Below are 19,870 nucleotides of genomic sequence, written 5' to 3' on the forward strand. Positions count from 1 at the left end.
TAGAGTGAGCTGAGGCCAGGCTAGAGTGAGCTGAGGCGGCGAGGTCGAGAACAGCGCGGCCAGCGGATCCGACGAATGAGCGGCAACCACATGTGACGGACCCCGGGCTGGATTCTGCTTCGTCCATGGTGAAAGTTGATGTATTCCCTCAGCAACCAGCACAGATCAGCTCTAGGCATGACGAAGCGGATATCGTCCTCTTTTGGAAGACCAAACAAAGTAGTTTCGCTTTCACAACGAAGCACACAGCGTCTTCACGACATGGCTGCAGCGTCAACAAAACTACAGTGAGACTAAAAGTTGCGCCTTCTTTCTTTGCGTGAACATTTGGGCGGCGTTATGCAAATCTTCCCACATAGTGAGGTAGATATGTGGGGGCGTGTTAGAACGAGCCATTTTAGGTAGGTGTGGCTGATCTGAACGTTTATAAAGAATATCTCTTTGGATTTGAGACTTTAGTCTTTGCAACTTTACAGATCTTCTGTATGCACCAAGAGCTTGTAACACTCCAAAGAGAAAGGAAAAATTTAAATCTCATCATATAACCCCTTTAAGAAAATAATTCAAATGTCTCAGAGCACTAATAAAAATATTTCTATTATTTTTTTTAATACAAAACAATTTATATAATGATAATAACAATTTGAGTAAAAAACCCTAAAATATGCTTTCATAAGAAGTATTATTAGTATATAGTGCAACATCTAAAATATTTCTAAATTCTATATAATCCTTTTTTAGAAAATAAATCCCAGATTTTCAATGTGATCTCATACTTTTGGACACCAGGACAGTATTTCATTTTTCTTCCATCCTTGAAAAATCATCTGTATTTGTTTTCTCCAGGTCTATATCCAGTCTCAGCCGTGATATTGAGTAATCGCTTTCAGAGATAAACCCCTAAGTCCATGACATCCAATATTACAGTTCGTGTCTTTCCTGCAGGACTTATGAATGGGTGTAGTGTTCAAAATGTGTTTTATATCAACATCTGGCGCCTATGAACGGGAATTAACCATGTTATGAAGACACGGATATGGTAAATATGGAACTCAACGGGTAAAACCTCTCAGCGGGATTCAGAAGTTTTCTCTCAGTGTGTTAAACTGTGAGAAAACTTTCAAACTCTAGATGCAAACACACAGTGAACATAAAGAACTGACGAGTGTGGTTGAATTGTAACAGTTATTGACCACAGCATAAAAAAAATGTATCACAAAAGAACTAAAATTGATGTGTGAAGTGTTTTGAAGGCCAACGATAACTGTTTTCCCTCATGGCTATACGAAAACAAACCAACAAACCATCCAGCAGGGACAGCGAGAGAACTTGAATCAAGGATGTTCAGATGGATTTCAGGTATGTGGCCCTCGAGGCATGAATTACCGAACAAACCTTGGTCACGATCTAACAAAGGACACTATCAATAAGTTAGCTGATGGTTTAGCCGAACCACTTGTGGTCAAAGAAGGAAATGGTGTAGGACAAAACAGACAGTATTCATAGTAGGAGAAAGATGAAGTCGAGTCTGCTCAGATTTGAGACATAAAAGAGCAGCTCGAACATTCTCCAAAATATCTACTTTTGTGTTTGATCTAAGAAAAAATGTAATGCAGGTGCAGAACGACATGAGAGTGAGTAAATGAAAAGAAATAGTTTTTTTCATTTTGGGGTAAACTATACATTTTTGTTAACATTAATAATAATAAATCTTAAATATGTTCTCAAATAAAAGTAGGGTCCAAAAGTCTGAGACCACTAGTAAAAATATTATATTCCTTTTTTTATTATTATTTAATACTAAACTTTATTTATAAATTACATTGACTTCACCGTAGCAATTAATAAAAACGTAAAAATAGATACATGTGAATATATATTTTTTTCATAAACACTTCCTAAAATAATTTACTGCAAAATTGTACGGCAAAAAAAAATCTAAAACAGTAAAAATACAGGGTTTTTTCCCCTAATTTAATAGAAAACGTTTAATGGCAAAAAAAAAATAGCAAGTTTTTTTCTTAAACACTTTCTAAAGTAAAGCAGGGCCAAGTAAAAATGCTTATATATTTTTTGTAATTTAATACAAAATTTTAATGACAAATTATTTTATTAGCATAACAATGAGCAAAAACCTACTAAATGAATTCAATTAATATATATATATATATATATATATATATATATATATATAATAATATCTTTTCTTAAAAATAAAGTAAAGCAGGGCCAAGTAAAAATGCTTATATATTTTTTGTAATTTAATACAAAATTTTAATGACAAATTATTTTATTAGCATAACAATGAGCAAAAACCTACTAAATGAATTCAATTAATATATATATATATATATATATATATATATATATAAATAATAATAACTTTTCTTAAAAATTTTCGAAAATAAATGTATGGTCCAGCAGTCTAAATAAATTAATAAAACAATATTCGATTCTGAAACAATTAAAAAAAAAATTACATTTGAACTACTATTGATTTTCATTATTATTATTATTATTTTTTTCATAAACACAAAACATATTCATCGTGGGAGAAAAATAAAGTCAGGTCTCCTCAGATTTAAGACTTTCAGTCTCTGTAAAAGAGCAGCTCAAACATTCCCCAAAATATCTACTTTTGTGTTTGATGCAATTATAAATCTACTGTAATGCAGTTTCGGAACAACATTCGAGTGAGGAAATTAAAACTGCATTTTTATATTTGGTTAAACTATACCTTCTAATCAATGACTGAAAACCAGGAATAAAAGAGTCTCTGTATTTCTAGAATCTTCCAATGTTGCTGCAAAAGGACTGCAGGTGTTTCAATAACCTTTGAAGGTCAGGTTGTGCTGTTTTATGAAGCTTTGAACGAAGGCAAGCAAACTGGAACGTACAGGCGAACAGGTGCAGATTTTAATTCTGACAGAGTAACAGACCAGAAGTTTGGTTGTTTACCGATTTTATGCATATCGCTGTAGAAATAGTATCAGGCTAAAATATGAAACAAGCACAGTGTGGTGATATGAATGAATGATGTGTCAGTTGGCAAGAATAGCTAGTTCGTCATAGTTTAGCTATGCCTGAAGTTTGTTGCGTCTCATTTACCAATTTTGTCATTAAAATTTCAGTTTTTCAGTAGGTGTATTTTGAAACCTGCTAATGAGAACGTTTCCATCTGAGCGTCATCTTGGGAGACTTGCCAAAAAGTCAGTGTTGTTGATCTTAATGATCTATCCGTCTTTAGAGGGTGTGAAATGTGTGAAACCTTTTTATTCTATTTATTATTATTTCTTGGTTTCAGTCTATAATAAGTCTTGCTAGTCAGAGCTATTTAATTACAGGAGTTAGGCTTTTTTTCCTCGTCTTTTCAGATGATGAATTAGTTCCCTCAAGATGTCATTTTGAAATTCCAGGTTTGAAAGCGACCTTTTACTGGAGGCGCCTTAGAAGACCGAATGGAGTTCAAATCGTAAATAATCAAGAAAAGTGAGCATTTACTTTGTGACTTTTTTTTTTATATAATTCTGAAAATGATTAAGTCTCTCATGACAGCAACTTGGGGAACTAATTGGTTAAATGTTAATTAGCAGTTCTTATGAAAAAATGATTTTTGAATCTTGTTGTGAATGTAAAGTGGCTTTTTTTTTTGCCACAAAGCCACAAAAAATAAACAAAATTCAAATTCTTCATCTTATTAACAGGAAAATAATATGATAGCCTATTATGTGTGTGTGTGAGTGTGTGTGTGTGTGTGTGTGTATATATATTAAATCAAAAAGTAATAAAATAAAATATTGTATTATATACAGTCGTACTATTAGTATATTAGTGTAATATTGTATTTTTATCAATTTAAATTATAGGTTCTATGTACTATATAGGCCATATTTTCTTAAACTAAAAAGAATATTAAAAAGAATATAAACAATATTTAAATACTCTATTTGTGTTTTGTTACTATGATATATTAAGCATAATATAATATAATATAATATAATATAACACAGTATAATATAATATAATATAATATAATATAATATAATATAATAATGTTTTTAATTAAAAAGTATATATTTAATGTTTACAGATTTTATTATTTTTATTGTTTTGTTTTTTTTTGCTTTTTTTTACAAACAACATACAAAATCTTTATATTTAAATAAATTAAACATAAATAAATAAATAAACCTGAAAAAAATCTTGAATTATATACAATTCTAAAACTTGCTCTGACAGATAAGACGACTGTAAATTACAAGCTGGAACTCTCATTCCCCCGTCCTACACTCCCAAACACTTGTCATTGATTTTCTCCAAATTCTTCTTTTAGAGATTAGATTAGAAAATTGTATTACCCACAAAGGGGAAGTTTGTCTGTAGGCTATCTACAGATTTTATTATTTGTATTGTTTTTTTTTTGTTTGCTTTTTTTTACAAACAACATACAAAATCTTTATATTTAAATAAATTAAACATAAATAAATAAATAAACCTGAAAAAAATCTTGAATTATATACAATTCTAAAACTTGCTCTGACAGATAAGACGACTGTAAATTACAAGCTGGAACTCTCATTCCCCCGTCCTACACTCCCAAACACTTGTCATTGATTTTCTCCAAATTCTTCTTTTAGAGATTAGATTAGAAAATTGTATTACCCACAAAGGGGAAGTTTGTCTGTAGGCTATCTAAATTAAATCGACCTCTGCCTGTTGGCGAAATGTGTGAAATTTGTCTCCAGCCCTTTTATCAAGTGGTACGATATGGCCCCAACAACACAATGTGGCTTAAACACAGCATCTTTACTGCGATATTGATGTTTTGGATTATGTATTTATCCCGATCTCAGGAAAACCCCCAAGGGAGGAGGCATCTTGTACGGCAGATGACGTCTTCTAGAGATTTAGACCGCAGGATACGGTTCAATCTAAAAGTAAATTAGATGCCGGTCCCATCCAGGAGGTGTAAACATGACTGAATCAGTCATTCGCAACCGGCGACCCAAAGCAAGATGCGGAAACGCTCACGAAGGACTCGAGCTCACTGGGCCGAAACCGATGTGTGTCATGTGTAAATCCCACCAAGTGCATGATGAATTACGCGGATGAACCTAGTTTAGTTTCCCGCGCAGCCGCTTCGACCGGAGGGAACGTGTGACACGTGGGCCCGTACCGGCGGGAAATTATACAGGGGGGTGTCATGTAAGACTTCTTCTCCTCTCAAAGCAACATATTCTCTGATGGCGCTAACTTTGAACGCGCATAGCCTAGAGCAAGTAGCGTGTCTCCCAGTGCCGGGGCTGGTTGGCGAGGTTGTTCCGGATGGCTGGGCATATATACGGGGCTGTCCATGTAGGACAGGGCTCCAGAGTGAAGCTCACCTGAGCAGGTGCGGTTGGACTCATCCTCGTTGCTGCCGCAATCGTCGGTGCCGTCACACAGCCATCTCTTCGGGATACAGCGGTTGTTCAGGCATTTAAATTGGTCCGCTGGGCAGCTGCGATTAGCTGAGGAGAAACAAACGGCCTGTCAATTGATAACACAAATTCATCTGAAAGCATCTGGGTGTCCAAGAGTTTTGCAAGATGCTCTGATTGTCATATTAACATACTGAGTGTACCATGCGATATACTGTATCCCACAATACAATGTGCTTAACACACACACACTCACACACACGCATGCACAGTCTCTACTCTCTGTCTCTTATACACATACACACACCACGGTTATTATTGTTAACTAAAACCAAAACCATTAAAAAAAAACTTTTCATTAATTGAAAGTAAATAAAAAGTAACTGTAATAAAACAAAATGCTAATAAAATAAAATATGAAAAAAAAAACATCAAACTTGTTTTATTTGTTTTATATTATTTTCTAAATAAACTAAAACTACAAAGTAAAACTTAATTTAAAAATATATAAATACATATTTTAAAAAGCTCGTAAAAACGACAAAAACAAACAAAATTACTAAAACTTTAAGTAAAATTAAAATGAAAACAGAAAATATAAATAATTCAAAATATTAACAAAACTATAATAGTAATTATATTAAAATAACACTGGCACACACACACACACACACACACACACACACACCAATTCTGAATTTGAATTGAGGTTATTTATTTGTTTATTTATTATTGTTATTATTATTATTATTATTATTATTTTCTTAAATATTTTTTTATATAATAGGGTCCACAAGTTTGAGACCATTCGTTTAATTTAAGATAAAAAAGAAGCATTACAAATTATCGGCATACAAATCAGTTATGCTTAAAAAACTGGGAAAAAAAAGTTTTTTAGTGCATACCCCTTAAAATAGTGTCGTACCTAAATGTCTTAATTTCACATTTTTAAAATCCTAATTATATTTATTTTTATTTTTTTTATATTTAGTGCTAAATGAAATTAGTAACAATGTTTTAACAAATATGTTTTATTAACATACTTAAAGATTATCACCATAATTAGTGAATTAATGATTTAATCATGTATGTTTTGTTGTAAATGTTCTGTCACATTAACTTCATCTGATTATTACATTTCTCTGAATTATAATTAAGTAAATTCTACTTCCTGTGATTGCAATTTAACTTCCTGTGTCGCGTGGCCGATTCAATTCAAATTCCAACTCAAGTATTAAAAGTGGCCAGTTGTTTAGTTCTGAAATATGCTTAAACCAGGCATACTGCATACTTACATTGACACATAAAATAAAAAGTTAGCAAAACAGGAAGTTATTTATGCGGTAAATTGAATCCACATGAGTTTACAATGGATTTAAGGCCAAGCCACACGCAAACACAAACACAGTTGCAGCCAAACCGGGGGTTGAGCGGAAACATTTACATCCCCCACTGGAAATGGAAATCAATGGACATAATTCAGCTTAACATAAACATATCTGATCTGTTGTCATATTTCCCACAAACCGCCACCATTATTGACTAGCCTGTGGGTGCCAATATAAAATCTGCATATTCTGTTCTACCACATACACACTGGCATCGCTGAAAAAGGATTTGTTAAAAATGACCCATTTGTAAATCCCAGAATATCAATCAATTACATCAGCTCTAACCAGACATGATGCAACAGGTTTCTAGTGGCCAGTAATATCTCTGTCGCTCATATTCTTGCTCATATATAGTATTATGCCTGGTTAATGATACCAAATGACTAATGGAAGCTTACATGAACAGGTGACGTTGTCTTTCTCCAGATGTTGGCCGTCTGCGCAGGTGCACACATGGCCTGCAGGCGTAGCGAAGCATAGAGCCGAAGGGCTGCAGCCACCGTGATTTGCTGAACATTGGTTATTACCTGAGGAAAAATGCACGACGATGAATGAAACGAAAGATAAATGTGATATTTAATGCAGTTTGGAGACAATATACACGATTGAAGATGTCAAATAAACCATAATTTCCATATATTTCTGTTCAAAATCTGTTGGAGAATCTGTTTTGAAACTGCAGCTTCCAGTCGTTTAAGTAATTAGCTACGCTATAAGCTACTAACAAAAATTACATAGACATACTACAGTAAATTAAAGTTTCTTAAGTGAATATATTTTATATACATTTTTATATTAGAGCAATTTTTTCTGGCTGTAAACCAATGAAAAATTTAATTAGTGACAATATTACACTGAAAAATATAAATGTGTACTAAATACAACAATAAAACGTCCTATTTAAATAGTTGAGTCGAAAAATAGTCATGAACAGCATTACTGAACGAAAATATTTTCGACATAAATATAAATTAAATTATAAATGAAAATATTTCACTATTTTTCCTCAGCTACTGAAACTATTTTACTTTAAAAGGGTGGGGGGGGTGCATTATTGAATGAAAATATTTAACTAAAATAAATAACTGAATTATAATTAAAAATATTTCACTATTTTCCCGCCTACTTTTGAAGCAGGACTATTTTGCTTCAAAAAAAGTTTAACAAACAGTACTGCAGTTTCTGTTGGTCAACGGCTTAATTCATGTAACAAACTTGAAACTGAAAATCAGCAAGGGGAAATCTTTCATCCTGATGGAAAATTCCCAGTCATGTGGATTCCTACAGAATTTCGCCTGTGAACATTGGCTAAACAACAGTGAACGTGGCTGCACTTAACTCAAGTTAATTATTGAATCACTTACTTGAACCATCTAAACAAACTTTACATTCACTAAAAGGATTTGAACATGTTACATGTTAATCACATCGGCTCTTATTTTTTAGTAGTGTTTTATAACAAGTACGCAAGGAACAAGATCATGAGCGTTAAACTAAATGATTTACCACAGACTTCCACTAACTGCATGGCCAAGCACACCAAATGAACAATTTTTCCAATGCAAATAGCTCTCTCAGTGAAGTCCAGCATCCGGAGAGGACAAGAAAGGACATGCTCAGAGTCTCTTGTCCAATGAATATTGATCTTAGCTAGCTCCATTAAAATCAATGATACAAGTATCTGGCATTGACTCCCAGTGAAGAATGCCATCAATTGGACTCTACAGGACATGTGTCCACTGAATCATCTGCAGAGATTAATGCAGATTAAAGCAGATCACATTAATTGAACAGTGCTTTTCGCCTTTAGTCGCTAAAATGTCATAATGCATTGTGAGTGCAAATTACCATGTATATAAATCATCTGCACATAGATAAACATGTCATTGTCGCATTTTAATGTAATTTTAGGAGGAGAAGCAGAGCTCTAATCACATAGCAGATTAAAAAATAAAGTATTTTTGGGGCTCCAGAATGCAATTACATAGAAAAACAAAACCATTCAGACATCTATATCATTTCCTGAGGGAAATGCTAAACATTTTATGTGAATACGAGACTGTAAACTGAAACCACTGACCATTTCATAGAACAACAGTTCTGAGCAAATGATATCAAGCTCACTCTCAATTGTCAAGTCAGGCAAAAAAATGAGTCATAGCAAGCTAATGTAGCAAAACGCGACAACAACTCTAACTCAACTCCTGAACAGAGCTAAGTGAAGCTTGTAAAATGATAAGTAGCGAACATTAGACTATTTGCTTTCCCGAAATGTTTGTAACATGCACTTAGCATTGTAATGCAAATCAACATGTAGCTTATATATTGGGTGACATCTCAAGAAAGAGTTAAACAGTGCATGCTAATTATCAAATCCAAAATTACACACAAATGTTGTACAAGGAATGGTACAACAGCTAGACATGTTCAGTAAAGTTTAGATTTCGTAAACAAAGGCTTGTCATTTCCACTAAAATCTAAATGCACTGGCAGGTTATTATATATTCAGCACAGTTCCAACTTGGCTGCATTAGCTTAGCGTGTGAATTCACTATCCAGTGTTGAGTACTTCAGTGGGCAGGTTCAGACCTCTGTGTTGCACATTGGCAGGTGCTTATGACTGCCAGTAGCTCTAATCACAGGTGCCGAAATTATGCATCGAACATCTGGTCAACATCAGTAGCGTAAACAGGATTTCCAAGCTGTTAATTAAGAACATCAGCATATGAATTACAACCATCGACCACCTTGGAAAAGTTTGCAACACCTTTACTATCCATTGAAGTCCCCTTTGTATACATTATTGAGACCCATTAGCGGATATTTAAGCCAGAATGTTGCTATACCTCCGTTTGTTTGTTTGTTTAGGAGGTCATTGAAGTTTGAGAACGATTCACATTCCTACTGCACTTGAAATGGCTGGGTCAATGCTGGCCTGCCATTGGCTGGCTGTCATTAAGAATGACATTCAGTGTCTCTACCAGATGCAACATACGAGTAACTCTACAGGAGCTGCCATAGCAATTAACCTTGAGCAAAAGTTGCAGACAAAACCGAACATTTATCATCATCCTCAGTCATCTAGCTCACAGCACATATGAAATGTATAAATAAGAGGTCAGTTATGATCAAATCCATTTCACCTCGTCAAGAACAAGTTAAGCCACCAAATACAGTGGTTTTGTGAAAGAAAATGTGTGCAAAAGTCACCATCAGTGGCGCAATTCTGTCTTTGTAAATTCCCCTGTAATTTTGATGTACCCATTTCTGCACAGTAGGGCGATGGAGAAAAATGTCACTAAATTGAGTATAGGTGCCAAAAATCTGCCCAGTTTCTCAGAACAATTGCTCGTCATTGGAGACATAAGTGGAGATCTGGATCCAGAACCTCAGAATGACAAATCATACAAATTTCCTGCAAATGCCTTCAAATTAGCCTTTAAAATATGAAGGAAGTTAGGCTTATTTGATCTGAGTCCCAAAAATGCTTGGATCATGAAGTCTTAAGGTTAAAATTACCATTAAATATCCTACACAGGGAATATCCATTGCAAAGCATTTATTCAAATTCAGGGACTTGCCGTTGTGGCATTTTATTTCTAGAATGTTCAGCTGTTTAAAAGGTGAATGCATACGGGGTAATAATATTTCATTTCCATATATTGTACGGTATACCATGTTTGTACCAACACAGGAATTGGCTTCTGGGCAAAGCTATGGCATGGTGATATATAAAGAATCAGACCACCTCTCAGAACTCAGGCAATTTAAATCTTAGAGTTTCTGGAAGACAGTCAATAGCTAGATATCAATGTCCTTCTATATCATTGCAGCCCTTGGCAAGGTTTCAAGAATTCATTGCGGCTTTAAATCTAAGGCATACATATTCAGTCATGGCCTAATGGTTAGAGAGTCGGACTTGTAACCCAAAGGTTGCAAGTTCGAGTCTCGGTACCATCAGGGATTGTAGGTGGGGGAGTGAATGACCAGCGCTCTCTTCCACCCTCAATACCATAACTGAGGTGAGACCCTTGAGAAAGGCACCGAACCCCAAATGCTTCCTGGGCGCCACAGTAAAAATGGCTGCCCACTGCTCCGTGTGTGTGTTTGTGTACGTTCACTACTCACTGCTGTGTGTGTGCACTTAGTTGTGATAAATGCAGAGCACAAATTCTGAGTTTGGGACACCATACTCAGCCACACGTCACATCACTACACATCATGTCACTTCATATTTACCTTTCTGGCTCTGCGGGTCATACACCTGAATCCCGAAGAGAGGTGGTCTTTCTGCCCGCAGTAGGGCAACATCATTGGACGACAAATCCAGACGGAATATTGAGGCGTTCATGTAATCCGTCCAGAATATGTAATTCTGGTAATGCGCAATCCCAAATGGGTGATTCAACTCTTTCCCGCTGTACACCACCTGTGAGAAGTAGATCAGGTTTTTGAGTCACAGGGAAATATTGAGAACAACATAGAGAGGAACAGAGGTATCCAAGAACTAAAGAACTGACTCACTCATTTACTAACCGTTCTGTGGCTGCCGTTGAGGTAGATTTTCTCAATGTGGTCATAGTAGGCGTCACACCAGTACATGACACTGGAGGAGTGGTCCAGAGTGAGGCCGTTGGGCCACAGCATGTTGGATGTGACAAAGATCTGACGGTGAGATCCATCCATCCAGGCTTTCTCTATCCTCCCTCTGCTGTCAATTAACTCATCCTCCTCCCAGTCCGTCCAATACATCCATCTAAGAAACCAATTGAGAATTGATATCTTTAAGATCATGACACCCTGCTGAAGAGGACCAGCTTAGACCGAATTAATTTCCATGTTGCTCTATGGTTTAAAACATATTAGCGTGGTTCTGGTGTCTCAGGTGTGGGAAACTCTGGCCTTGGAAATCTACTGTCCTACAAACACTAATCAAAAATGGATGCTTGTGATCTTCAAGACTTTGGTTAGATTTTTCAGGTGTGTTTAATTAGGGTTGGAGCTAATGCTGCATTCAATTTACCTAGGAACTCAGATGTCGGAGCTGGGAATGCCTTCACACCCAAGTGGACTGTGTTCCAGTAGAGAAGTCAGAAAACCAAGATGGACACGTCCATTGTTAGCAATACCAATCAATAAAAAACACATAAAAGCTGTATTTTGTACAGATAACTCGATAGTTTCACGTCCACAAATAGAGGTTGGATAGTACTGTGTGCACCACTGAGTTTATTGAGACATAAGTGCTAATATTTTACTACTGTTTCTCTTCTGTTGATGCACTGAGCAACCATATTGGATTCTGAAGTTGGAGTTGTTGCGATTCCTCCTAAATTTTGAGTCGGAGTTCCGACTTGAGAGGACGTTCCAGTTAAAAGTTCCAACTGGGAACTTGGTATTTTCAACTTCAGAGTACAAATGGAATGCAGCATAAAAGTGAATCTCGAGGGCCAGAGTTGCCCATACCTTTTCCAACTGGTAGTGTTTCCAAGATTTACATCAATCCACCATCATGGTGTTTCTGGAAAATATAGTTCACCATGCTTCTCAAGCTAGTTAAGAAGCCCAGTGGTGACACCAACATTCGTTACCGGGCACCATTAAGCAAATGGGAAATTCCCTGAGATGCAGGATTTGAATGCCACAAACCAGAACTAAAAACAGTTAGACTGACTACTGAGTTCCAGCTGAAAAAAAAAATCCAGCTGGGAGATGTGTTTTGGAACACTGTAGCTAGTTTCTAGCTGGTCCAAGCAGGTAATAAGCTGGTAGACCATCTTGGAACAAACTGCTTATCAGCTGGCTATACCAGTTCAAGCTGGTCAAATTGGATTTTGGAATGCTGATGGTTTCATAAACTGCTTAGACTAGTCTTTTGTTTTTCCTTCAAGATTGGTCATAACTTTTAAAAGTCAGTTACAAAAGAGTAGATTGGTCTCATTTGAATCCAAAAAGTAACTTGTTTAACTACTAGTTGGTCAAATTAGTTCTTAAGACACAGTCTTAACATACTGGTTATATTTATGCAACTGGCCCCAGGTTGGACCACTTAATAACCATCACATTCCAAAACACAGCTACAATCTTAAACTGGGTTTGCTCAAAGGTGTCTTCTAAAAGACAGATCACCGTAAAATAATCTTTAAATTAATTGAGGGAAATATCTACACATAATCATCTAAAAAAGAGGCTCGTATAATTGGATGTTATTATTAATTCATGATTTATTTGGAAGCCAAAACTTTTTGTTCTGCAAATCTTACAAGGTCCTTTTTTTCCAAGTTCAAATCGCTCACATTTCACAGCATAAACTTAACACTGTGACACGGCCTTGCGCATTTGAACGTAGCCTAACATAACATGACAGAAGGAAACGACTCCCCCCACTCATATTCAGTGACCTGTTGAATAATTCATGAGGCGGGGCTTTGAGTGACAGCACCTGCTGTGAACAGGCAAATCAGGCGAGTGATGGAGATGGAGAGCAAATGCGATCAGGACCTAGAGTCATAACAGCTAATCCTCCATCTTATCATGTTAGCACAGACAGGAAATGAAATGCGTACATGGGATATGGAAGGACAGACACGGCAAAGGACAGTTTTTAGAAAGGGAAATAGAATTTAAAAGGGGAGAGATTAAGCTGGGATAGGTATTGAATATTCAGCATACCGGCAGCTAAAGCTTATAAGCGGTGATCAGAAGTTCCAAAAAACTGATAGAAATTTTAAACCAATTTCTAGTAACACAATTACAGATTAATTGCAGATTAAAACTGATTACTGGTAATTGTTCCAAAGGCTCCAGGTCTTATTTGCAATTAAATGATCTGAAATTCCCAGACATCGAAGCTATTAAAAACAGACAACCCAATCCAGAGACCCATTATGAGGAAAAACATGTCAAGTGTACAGCACATGGTAAGAAGTCACTAAAATATAAGCAGAAACTGGAACCTGCCTTTAAACTTTTAAACCTCTTATGTCAGGCTTCAAAGTTCTGCCAAGGCAACGATTCGCAGTCATGGAGTCTCCATATTCCCTTTAAGCCTTTCCATCTGAGCAATGACATCGAATGAGGATGTTCGCATTAGCTCCCTTTGACACAATAGCACATCTGCAACTTCCTCTCTTAGATTTAAATGAACAATATTATTGAATAAATTAGTTTTGTAACTCCAAGGTGACACATACATCAGTATAACCATATAGTACCATGTTTTTTGGAGCTATAGTAATAGATTTTTTTTTTCTTTTCACATTTACCATCATATAGTACTATGGTTTCTTGGATGCATACTATGGTAATTCCATGGTATTCTTCAGAATTGTGTTATAACTATTCAGTGCCATATATCAAAGTACCATAATTTTACATGTTTTTTATATAGATGGTTTTCGGATGGTAATACTATACTACTTTGAAATAACTGTTGCTTCTGAAATGTATGTACCATGGTATTTGTGTGGTACTCCAATGTACTTTCAAGAATACTATGATTTTTTTTTTGCCATTATCAGTTTATTATTTCCTACATTGTAATACTTTACATACCATTGTAATACTATGTTTTTGGACAGTTCAACATTGCAAACATGAACTTAAAGCTCCAGCAAGCCAGCAGGTCAATCACCATAGGCCTACATGACCATGGACCACAAAACCAGTCATAAGGGTCAATTTGTTTTTGAAATTCCATTGATGTATGGTTTGTTAGGATAGGACAATATTTGGCCAAGACACAACTATTTGAACATCTGGAATCTGAGGGTGCAAAAAAAATCAAAATATTGAGAAAATCGCATTTAAAGTTGTCCAAATGCATATTACTAATCAACAATTCAGTTTTGATCATGGAACATATTTACTTCATATCCTAATGATTTTTGGCATAAAAGAAAAATCGATAATTTTGACCCATGCATACAATGTATTATTGGCTATTGCTGCAAATATACCTGTACTACTTATGACTGGTTTTGTGGTCCAGGGTCATATATAGAGAATATTTAGCAGTTTGTCACACTTTAATTCTTGTAATTAAGTATATTTCACATTAAAATCACTTGTCTTATAGTTGATACTATCATTTATAGGCTAATATTTCATTAAATTCATATTAATAGTAGGCCTATACATAGTTAAAAATATAATATAAATGTTCTAAATGAGTTGTTTATATAATATAGATTTATGCTGTATAATATTAAATGAAATGTCTAATATTTATACTTGTAGAAGCAGGCTCAGAGAGTGAGGAAGAGCCCATTGAGCATCAGCCAAATCAGACCGGTAAGACTGTTAAACTGGGGTGCATTTCCCAAAAGCATCGTTAGCCAACTACGGTCGCAAGTTCTGTCGTTACCAACATAGTTCAACGATTCGTGTGATTCCCGAAACCATAGTTCAAACGAACATTCGCAAACTGCATCGCAAACTTGTGTCGTTGGAATGACAGCTCTTCACCTGTGGTTAGAGGCATAGCTCGTTGTTAGTTTGCTGTGTCGACGTCATTGATTGCGCCGCACCTGGGGTGTGTTCTATTCAGAGTTATCGACCCTATGCCCTATTCCTTTAGAAGATTTCACCATCCACTTTGAGTGATTTGGAAGATATAAAGTTGTGGTGCTTAGATCTTACCTAATTCGCCTTTAAATATTTGTTTTTATTACAAATTCAGTTTGAAACTATATAGCAGCGTGGCCCTCGCAATTATTCTCCCTAAGTGCCATAAGTGCCCTCTGAAAGCATTAATCATGCCGATTGGAATGCAGCCATCGTTTCGTTTGTGCGAAGAAAAGGTGAGTTTCTCAAGTGAGTATCTTTGTTAAAACATTCATAAAGACAAATTTCTCATATAACAATATTGCTAAAACAGTATGTTAGAGGTTTTCACTTATATTAAATGTTAACACTCAAATCACAGTATTTTTATAGTAAATGAATGTACCCAAATAAATTAACAAAAATGTATAAATAAGTGAGTGATTTTACTTCCAACAGCATAATAATGCAGTGTAGCTAACAACTGCACCGCTGAACTTAAGGCGTTGTTTCTTCTTGTTGCCCTCTGAAGATGTGGTTTCACAACCTGTAGTAGTTCAAGGATCTTGGCCCTTGGAAGCCGGAATTTTCTTAAGATGGCATCATCAGATAGTGAGTCAAGGGGGGTAAAATGTGTCCCTATACAGGCATTTATATACACTGCCTGACTTCTGCGTGGCCTTCTGTGTCAGAGGACTCAGATGGAGGTGAATCAGGGGAAAAGAGCAATAGACAAGGACCCTTTGGTGATTTTGAAGGCCCAGGCTGGAGAAGGTTTGATGTTGAAGGGCCTGATGTTGGAGGCCTGAACTTTGAAGGCAAAGGACTGGTTGATGCACATGCATCCATACCCCCAAGGATCCCTTCCAATGCTTCAGGCCCCAGGATGGCCAAAACTTTCTCTTCCTCTGTAGTGAGAGGAGGAACTGAATTGATACCCCCACCAGTCCTGTTTGCTTCCCTCTTACATGCCGCATCCCTCCGTTTTGTCACACTTGCGAAGTCCCTCCACTTATTCCTGACTTCTTCTGGGCTTCGTTCGTACCCATAGCCAGCAACATTTATTTTTTGAGTGATTTCTGCCCAGATTTTCTTTTTGTCAGCATTTGTAATGCTGTTTTTCAGCTTTGAAAATAGCTGGATTTTATTATTTTCCACCTCCTCCAAAAGAACTGCAATTTCATGCTTTGAAAATTGGGGTTTTCGTGTCATTTTCATTAACACATGGCTGAATGGCAAGGGGACTTGAATAGGAAAAATTATTGAGCAAAATAAGTAACAGGTGTCCACAAGAGTACATCACAGTTTTTTAAACTTTTTTCAATTGTGCTTAAGTAGCCTATCAATATTAAATAAGAAAGGCAGAACAGGAAGATATGGAGAGTGAGGCAGCCATTTAACAAACACCCACCCCCTTAGTGCCTTAGTTTTTTTGGTTTGGGCCACTGCCCCTCAAAATGTCTGTGCACGGCCCTGGTTTCACACATTAGCAACATAACTACTGAAAATACAGCGTCGAGCAGTGTAGTCCGATTCCCATGAGCCGGTTCCTTTTAGTGAATTACTTATGAATTAGTCGGAGCTGTTAAGGAATACCTGGTTCAATGTAAATACTGTGGTAGTATAGCACCATAATATATAGTACCATGGTATTGTCATCTAATACCACCACAGTGCTTTTTGTTAATGAAACCAGAGGAAGCACAGGGTTGCTGACATTTCTTGATGAAACCCCTAAGAGAAAAAGGGCAAACATCCCGCCCCAATGCACTTTAAATGGCTGGATTTCGTCCAAGGCTGTAGCAGACTGAAATCTTTTAAATGCTTCTGTAAGCAGGAAAGGTATTATGGGCTTACCCGTTTAGAGGATCCACAACAATGGCCCTGGGATGGGACATATTGCCTTCTAAAAGCGTTCTCCTGGTCTGCGAGGGCCGCTCCAGCCCGGCCACACTGATGGTCTTTCTATAACCGTCATTTGTCCAGAACAGGTTATTACCGATCCAGTCTACTGAAATACCCTCAACATTATCCAGCTCTGGAGAAAGAGAGAGCAGAAAGAAATTGAGAAAATGTTGTTCTTTTAGCATGATAACATCAAAGACAGCTCAATTAATCACTGTCTTCCTCTAATTCTTCCCAGTGAAATTATGTGTATCGACCAGCGAGCTTCCCCAATGATAGAATTGCACAAAATGTATGATAAATAACTTCCCATTTGGAAAACAACGGCAACAGTAGTGCTCAAGTACAGGTGGCCTGATTCTACCGTACCACGCCGCATGGATGCACAGATGATTACCGAGCCAAAGTGAAAATGAGTTCGTTAGAGAATATTTAAGACCTTTTTACGAAATTAAATTGCGGTACGGCTCAACAGACTTATACAAAAGCCAACATTAATCTCTAAGAAGTCATGATGAACATACCGTCCTTAAGGATCGTTTCCCGAGCAGTTCCGTCAATCTTCTGCCGTCCAATTAGGAAGCTTGTGGTGTCGGCAAAGTAGATGTAGCTACTCTCTGCATGGAAATCCAGCGCTCTGGGACTCACGAGCCCTTCGATTTGAATCAAATGTTCATCTCCAGACTTGACATTCATATCCAGACCTCGGATAACCCCGGGTCGTCCTTTCCCGTAAAACAGGAACAGCTCATTCTTTGGTTCTGCGAAGACACGATTACCCAAAGTAAACAAACACAGTGGCGAAACGTAATAAGCCTTCTGCCACAGTACTGTCAGTGCTTAATTAATTTACATAATTAGCCTCCGTTTTCAATTCAGTTCTGCAAATTAAAGCCTTTGACAAAAATGTATCCAAAGCGAGAGGCTCAAGCTAATTACATTAGTTTAATTAAAACCCGAATTAGTTCCATGGTTCTATGGAATCAATCATCTTTTGGTGCATAACAGTTACATTGTGTTTGTAATTGCATCTGAGTGTGTGTATGTGTGTGTGTGTGTGTGTGTGTGTGTATAGAGTTAACCGGGGACAAACAGGGCCCTAAGTGGGGGCAGCAAAAAGAGGGATGCGTACATATGAAGTACAATGTTTTCAAAATTAATTACTTACAGGCTGCAATGGGGAGAAAAGGATGATTGTAATTATTATTAGGTCAGATCCAGTGAGATCCAGAGAGACAAGAGGAAGAAACTATTGGATGAAGGGATAAAGGAACCCAACAAGAACAGTTATGTGTTTTTGAACTTCATTTCTGAGGCCAAATGATTCCTTTGTGTGAGAAACGGAGAGAATTTGAGCCATTATTGACTCTCGAGCAAATGCCATTCCATTGCTCTCAAGTTTTATTTTATGAAGTTTGGTCATGAGATGTGAGAATCAATGACGTGCAATGTTATTGACTTCCATGAGGGTAAGACAGACAGGAATTTCATTTTTGTGTGAACTGCTTTAAATAACCATGTCCTGTTCTTGTACAATTCTGTGAATTCAATAATTTACAAATTAATGGTACTTCAACTCATTCATAATGAATGAATGATGAATCTGGCTTCAGTTCAAAAACAGCTTCACACTGAGTAACCCTTGAGATAAAAACAAAAAACTCACATTTAAAACCACTATAAAACAGCCCATTTATGCCTCCATTTGACGCACATCATTATATATGACTACTGCGAGCTGGATGACACATCGCAATGATGAACAATATCAATGGATAAAAAATGTGGGAAGTCACCTGATGACACGCCAACACACTCTCGACAACTCGTAATAATTCAGACAAGGTGACAAATTGATATATCTGGTTCATACAAAAAGGTACAACTTTAAGTAGCAATCATACTTAGGGTCAAGTAAGCAGAAAAAAAATAAAATAAAATAAAATAAAATAAATAAAAAATCTAACTACAAATTTTGTATTTCACAATTCAGATTTTCTTTTCTCGCAGTTCTGAGGAAAAAAGTCAGAAATGTGAGGTATAACTTACAACTGCAAGAAAAGTCAGAATTGTGAGAAAATTTGCAGTTACTTTTTTTATTTTTAATTCTGTGCCAAAAAAAAAAATAACAGAATTGCAAGATGAAAATTTAGAATTGCGGGTAACAAAGTCTGAATTGTGAGATACAGGTGCATCTCAATAAATTAGAATGTCATGGAAAAGTTCATTTATTTCAGTAAGTCAACTCAAATTGTGAAACTCGTGTATTAAATAAATTCAATGCACACAGACTGAAGTAGTTTAAGTCTTTGGTTCTTTTAATTGTGATGATTTTGGCTCACATTTAACAAAAACCCACCAATTCACTATCTCAACAAATTAGAATACTTCATAAGACAATAAAAAAAACATTTTTAGTGAATTGTTGGCCTTCTGGAAAGTATGTTCATTTACTGTACATGTACTCAATACTTGGTAGGGGCTCCTTTTGCTTTAATTACTGCCTCAATTCGGCGTGGCATGGAGGTGATCAGTTTGTGGCACTGCTGAGGTGGTATGGAAGCCAGGTTTCTTTGACAGTGGCCTTCAGCTCATCTGCATTTTTTGGTC

The 19,870-nt window shown here is 36.3% G+C and overlaps 1 protein-coding gene across 1 annotated transcript in view; it reads right to left on the reverse strand.

Annotated features, from left to right (window-relative positions):
- Nucleotides 1-19,870, reverse strand: part of LOC107653541 (low-density lipoprotein receptor-related protein 1B-like) — a 302,414-nt gene that overhangs the window by 178,937 nt on the left and 103,607 nt on the right. The window contains exons 11-16 of the mRNA XM_016440286.1: nt 17,785-18,021; nt 17,213-17,393; nt 11,348-11,567; nt 11,051-11,240; nt 7,210-7,338; nt 5,385-5,510 (exon numbers count right to left, since the gene is read on the reverse strand). Coding sequence (XP_016295772.1) covers nt 5,385-5,510; nt 7,210-7,338; nt 11,051-11,240; nt 11,348-11,567; nt 17,213-17,393; nt 17,785-18,021 — 1,083 coding nt within the window. The remainder of the gene's footprint in view (nt 1-5,384; nt 5,511-7,209; nt 7,339-11,050; nt 11,241-11,347; nt 11,568-17,212; nt 17,394-17,784; nt 18,022-19,870) is intronic.

The sequence above is a fragment of the Sinocyclocheilus anshuiensis genome, unplaced genomic scaffold, assembly GCF_001515605.1.
Source record: "Sinocyclocheilus anshuiensis isolate Anshui unplaced genomic scaffold, SAMN03320099.WGS_v1.1 scaffold1079, whole genome shotgun sequence".
NCBI classification, from domain to species: domain Eukaryota; kingdom Metazoa; phylum Chordata; class Actinopteri; order Cypriniformes; family Cyprinidae; genus Sinocyclocheilus; species Sinocyclocheilus anshuiensis.